Source organism: Ananas comosus, linkage group 12 (assembly GCF_001540865.1).
Source record: "Ananas comosus cultivar F153 linkage group 12, ASM154086v1, whole genome shotgun sequence".
In the NCBI taxonomy this organism is placed as follows: Eukaryota; Viridiplantae; Streptophyta; class Magnoliopsida; order Poales; family Bromeliaceae; genus Ananas; species Ananas comosus.
In genome coordinates, this window is record NC_033632.1 from 9,689,444 (window position 1) to 9,695,268 (window position 5,825).

Sequence of the window (5,825 nt, forward strand, 5' to 3'; positions counted from 1 at the left end):
AATTTTGATTATTTTGATTACAAATAAATTCAGTAAATAAAATCAAGTATTTTGCTAAAAATCAAAATGCTACATTAGCTACTAACTATTAACTAAATATACAACATTTTCAACTAAAAGTAATTAAAGCTGTTAAATTTGACAAAGTAGCTTTCTTGAATTTTCAAAAATTTTGTTCAACTAACTAAAATAATTTAAAAAAAGTTGAGGCAGTGCCAACATAAATAATGATAAACTTTATGTATGGATTTTGAAATAGTCTGCACCCAAGGAGTTCTCGAACATTTGTTTACCTTTTACAGTGAGAGGTACTCTTTTCTTTGATTATTTTTCAATTTCTCAAGGGTAGTTCACAATTTCTTAAAAGTTTTTTGAGAGAAAGATAGTAAATTATTGGCTTCATTCAATTTTTTAGAAATAAACTCAGTTACAAATGCGAAGCAATTTGGCTTCGAACTTGGATTTGAAGTGACGAATCCATAATATTAAAGAGGTGATCAAATATTATAAAATTTTTTAGTTAAATTTATTTCGAATGCCGGTTATATGAGATTTTCAAATTTATAGAATTGTAGATGTCAATTACGAAATTTGAATGTCACAATTATATTGTAACATTTTAAAAATTTCTCAAGCAGATCATATATTATTTAAACTAATGGCATTTTATAATTAAATAAAGTATTTTAGTTTGAAGAAATTTTGAAAGAAACTGAAAAAGAAATATCATAAAGATCTCTTATTTGGATAGTAAACTGAAGGGTACACGTGAAAATATAATTTAAAATTGATATCCAGAATAATTAAGGGATAGTAATAATATAGTGAGGGTAAAATTGAAGTTAGCTTTTCTTCTATACTAATTTGAATAGGACCAGAATGCTTTTAATAGCACGAAGTCTTTAGTATTTATAAATTTTCTGTTTTTGGATGAAGATTTATAAGGTTAGAATGATAATGGTCCCCTATGGTTTAGTTAGTAGTTGGTAAAATAGTATGATTTAAATCGTGAAATTTGTGAAAAGAGTACATTTAATGGTGAAAATTTTGATAGTATCAAGTGTTTACTACTATTAATTAGAAGCATTAATTCTAGCCGAACTTTGCTAATTTTAAATTTTAATAACATAATAATAATAATAATAATAATAATAAATAATAATAATAATAATAATAAATGGACAAAAAAATTGACCATAAAAGGTTTAAATAGTGTGAAAACCTTACTACGTTTATTTTGTAGGTGTAGAAGCAGCATATTACACACCAGTTTACAAAGTACCGACTAGATCAACGGCTCCTTTTCGAACAGTGTCCTAGTGGTCAAATTACAAAATGCCACGTAATAAATAGTGGGTCCCACAGAGTGTGGACAACAGACGAGGAAAAAAGAAAGAAGGAAAGAAAGAAAGAAAGAAAGGAAAAGCTAAAGCAAATTAAAAAGCTAGCTATTTCCGTGTCAAAGCAGCAAACCACATTGTTCACGTGCATGGACGTGCGCTTAGTTTCCTTTGACTCGTTCTCCCGCGAGAACCGGCCAAATGAGGACGCAAAAGCAAAAGCGGATCATCAAATTAAAGAGACGTACAAGTACACAGTTGCTTGAGGGGAGGAAAAAAAAGAAAAAAGAAAAAAGAAAAAAGAAAAAAAGAGACAGAGAATAGAAGATGACTTTGAAACACTTCGGATCAGTTTTAATTAATTACATGCACTTATAAGATTATATCCCTATTTTTGTCTTTATTATTCTTTGACTAAATTATTGACAATAAGCAACTGTGTACAACAAAAAAGAAAAAAAAAAAAAAAAAAAAAAAAACAAAGAATGCGAGTTTTGTCCTTATCCCACATCCCAAAATTGGGAAATATCATCAACGAAAATGAAAAATATGGAACCAAATTATCTCCACAGAACAAAAGAATAATATGGCTATAAGATTTATAGAGAAAATTAAGAAGAGATGATTGATTATTGACGGCCCCCCTTGTTTATGTCGCCGGGAAGTTGGAGTTTGTCGGCACGCCTCCGCCGCCGCTGCCGCTGCTGGTGCTATTATTATTATTATTATTATTGCTGTTATGATTGATAGCGTTATTATTATTAGCGTTATTATTGTTGCCTGTTTGATGGGCACCGCCGATGATCGACGCGATGGCCGCGGCGAGAGCGGCGGTGAAGTTAGGATCCGCCGTTATGGCTGCCGTCGCTGCCGTGACCGTATCAGCAAGCGAGGCCGGGGGAGCCACCGCCGTGGGGACTGCGTCGCCCGACATGTGAAGGCCGGCCAATTTGGATTGGTTGTACAGCGCCTGCCCGATCACCTGAGGGATTGCCGCCCCGAAAGGCGCGGCCGGCCCCGCGGCAGCGCCGCTGGGGATCAACGGAACTCCGAATTGCGCCAGGGGCCGCTGCAGCTGGTGAAGCTGGTTGTTCGGGGTCTGGGTCAGGTCCAACGTGACGGTGGGGAACGGCGCCGACGCCGAGATCGTGGCCATGCTCGTCGAGCACGGCAGTATCGTCCGGGCGAGGAAGTTGGGGTTCATCAGCCCAGCGGAGCTCGACATGGAACCCGAAAGCAGCATCGTCGCGGCTGCGGACGTGGTTGATGCCATCGCCATCGCCGCCGGCGGGAGCGGGTGGTTGTGGTTGCCCTCGTACGTTGTGATCAAGATCGACCGGTCCTCGGCGCACCTCTGAACCTGTTTTATTGATCACTAAATTAGCTTAGCTACTTGTATAATCTCAACTGCAGGAGGATTAGGTTGTGATCGAATATACATAATAAACATAAATATATATGTAATGGCGGAAGGATACATATATATATATATATAAATAGTAATTAAATACCTGTTTACGGACGGGGCAGCCTGTAGCCATGGTGCATCGGTAATAAGCCCGAGGACAAGGGTTTCCTTTGGCCATTTTTTGCCCGTATTTTCTCCATTGACAACCATCAGTGATCTGTAAAACAATTAATTAATACGATCATTAACCATTAATCGTTGAGCTCGCGCAAGCGCACGCGCGCACACACACACGAAATTTAATTTAAATTTGCTTGCTTTCGCTTCCTCATTATATGTACCATGGGGGCTTCGGAGCGAGCGCGGACCGAGACGCGAGCTTTCCTCATGGTGGCTTCTTGGGCTTGTTGTTCCGGCCCCTTCGGTGGGGCCATCTTCGGGTTCTTGTTCGGGATCCAGCCGTCGTCGGGGCTGTCTTCCCTCGCGGCTCTTTCGTTGTCGATGGCGGCAACCTCCTTATTAGTAGTCGGCGACGTGGACCGGTCCAGACTGCCGCCTTCGGTCGAGGAGTTTGAGGCCTCATCGGTCGCGTGATCTGCCACGGCGGGACCCAAGTCCATGAACTGCCGCGGCACCATCGCTCCACTTTCCATCTTCTCATCCACAGCCTACACCAAATTGTGTTGTGTTGTGTTTTCATTAATCCAGGACACCCACCCGAAGATCACGAATTAAGATAGCTTGATATGGACAAATATGTGATCTTATATTTGATTGTTTAATAACGATAATAGCTAGGGGGCGGAGATAATTACCTCATGGGACGATTGGTTTCCGACATTTTTTTGGTTTCTTTGTTGAAGCAGTGTGAAGAGATGCATCTGAAGGGCATTGTAGTTGGAGGTCACTTGGTTCAGCATCCCCCTAAGTTTCTGGTTCTCTTCGTTCATCCGACCGAGCTCCGCCTGCATCGCCGCCAACTGCGAAGCAACAAGCGATCACGTTAAGCCCAATTTCCTCAGCCTAATTTAATTACCCACAATCAAATATTATCATCTAAACCGTCGATCGGATCAAGTTGATTAATTACGTACCTCGCTCTTTTCTTCTTTATCTTCCTCGTTCGGATAAATCCCGTCGTCCACCGTCGACTGGTCGCTCTTCGTGTTCGCCGTCAGAAGCTGCAGGCCAGTCTAAAATGCGTAGATATTCAATTAGCTAGAGAAATTAATTAGAACTGGATATACATACATACATACATGCCATCATCATCATGCACATTTTAGAGTCGGGACCAGTTGAAGGCACGAGCGAATTATTACTTTTTAATTTTATTACCATCACCTAACTAACCTGCTGAAAAAGTTAGGATTGATTGAGGATCAATCAGTTAAAAGTTTTATTTAATTGTAAAATAGTCTGTCATCCTTCACATAGATTGAGCCTCTTATTTTTGTATACCGTCAAAGGCAATGAATTCGATGGAGGGTGCAATTAATAAACAAGAGCTAGCTAGTATACTAACATTGATGGTGAGATCTTCCTTCTTGATGGCGAGGCCCGGCACCTTGAGACCGAGATCGGGCTCCGCCGCGGCGCCGCGGCTCGACTTCTTCTTCTCGTTGGAGAAGAAATCCATCTCCACGGATTTTGGGGGATCGAAGCTGCCGGTGTCCATGGAGTGCGGTCGGGAGTGGAAGAAGATCCGGCCGGGGTCTGCGGCGGTAAAGAATCCGAGAGAAGCTGAATTCGCGTTCGACGTGAGACCACCGCCACCGCCACCGCCACCGCCGCCGGGTTTGTCCATATACTGTGTAGAGCTTCGAGAGAGAGAGAGAGAGAAAGCGAGAGAGAGGGTGGAGGGTAGGGGGTTGAGAGGGGAGGAGTTTCTGAAGTCTTTTGCCGGTGAGATGGGAAGGAGAATAAAAAGGGGGTTGGGGTTGGGGTTGGGGTTGGGGGGTGGAATGGGTGGGGACACGCAGACTGGGATTGGGAGGGAGCTCAGGATGAGGTCAGATGGTGCGTCAGTGGGGACAGCTGGTGAAATCCGGGAGCGTAGAGTGGTCGTATACGCGCCAACTGAGAGTCAGTGATCAGTTTATTAGGATGCAGAAAATGTATACATAAAGATATATAAATGCAACCTGTACACTTAAAATATATTGATTATTAAATAGTTCAAATCAAAAAATTCTATTTGTACACTCTAAAAAGATTAGATCTTGCACCCTTTTTTTTTTTTAGAATTCACAAAAAAATAAATATTTTTAGTAACAATAAAAAAATTAATGTGAAAATAGAAAATTAATGACATTAGGATTGAGAGAGTGTAAAATATACAGCCTATTTTGTGATGTACTAATAGCATTATTTTTTTTTTATCTGGTAAAATTTATCTATTCCTTGTATTTTTCTAATATCGCAGCTTTGTTCTTATTTGACCATGTTAGCTCCCGATATAAGAAAAAAAAATAACTATTTTTTTTTTATCATAAATATGCTTATTTTTATTGACTTTATATTATTCTCTGATATTTGTTTTTTCTAGTACTAATTAAGGAACAGAAAGTTTAGTTTATGTGCAAGTTAATTAGGACTAAAGTGTTAAATTTAAAACACAAGGACTAAGTTGCAACATGATGATAGCACAGGGACCATCCATGCATGCATTTAACCCTATTTATTTTAGTAAAAATTTGCAGCTAGTAAAATTATATTTTTATATTAATCCTTTTTATTTTGTTAGAATTAGATTATCGCTTAAGTGCGTACAAAATACATAGGTTATATCTTTAAATATAAAATAAACAGAGTAACAAATTAACTTTGTTAACATATTCTCGATCCCCTATATATTTAAAAGAAACAAATTAAGGCACCGTTTATGCATTATTCTTATATATATTGCTACTTTGAATTGGACTTTGTGTGCTATTTTGAAATTGACTTTTCGGTTAACAGGGAAATTAATCTAAACGCAAAAAAGAAAAAAAATAATAATGTGAGAACTTCCATATATATTTTACAATCAAGAGTAAGACCTATTGATGTACATATAGTAGAATTAATTATTAAAT

At 38.9% G+C, this 5,825-nt stretch overlaps 1 protein-coding gene across 1 annotated transcript; it reads right to left on the reverse strand.

The window, feature by feature from the left end:
• On the reverse strand, positions 1,805-4,668 carry LOC109718913 (probable WRKY transcription factor 31). Its single transcript, XM_020245390.1, has 6 exons — positions 4,274-4,668; positions 3,843-3,941; positions 3,564-3,728; positions 3,090-3,416; positions 2,852-2,965; positions 1,805-2,700 (listed from the first exon to the last, which is right to left on the reverse strand). The coding sequence occupies exons 1-6, from the start codon at positions 4,553-4,555 to the stop codon at positions 1,990-1,992; spliced, it is 1,698 nt and encodes a 565-aa protein (XP_020100979.1). The 5' UTR covers positions 4,556-4,668; the 3' UTR covers positions 1,805-1,989.

What these genes read in the sequence shown, in the direction of transcription:
- LOC109718913 (XM_020245390.1), bottom strand. Translation starts at nt 4,555, where the DNA reads ATGGACAAACCCGGCGGCGGTGGCGGTGGCGGTGGCGGTGGTCTCACG. An exon ending in ATAAAGAAGAAAAGAGCGAG is followed by an intron (nt 3,729 to 3,842) that starts GTACGTAATTAA and finishes GTTGCTTCGCAG; the next exon opens with TTGGCGGCGATGCAGGCGGA. An exon ending in CTCGCTCCGAAGCCCCCATG is followed by an intron (nt 2,966 to 3,089) that starts GTACATATAATG and finishes ATTGTTTTACAG; the next exon opens with ATCACTGATGGTTGTCAATG.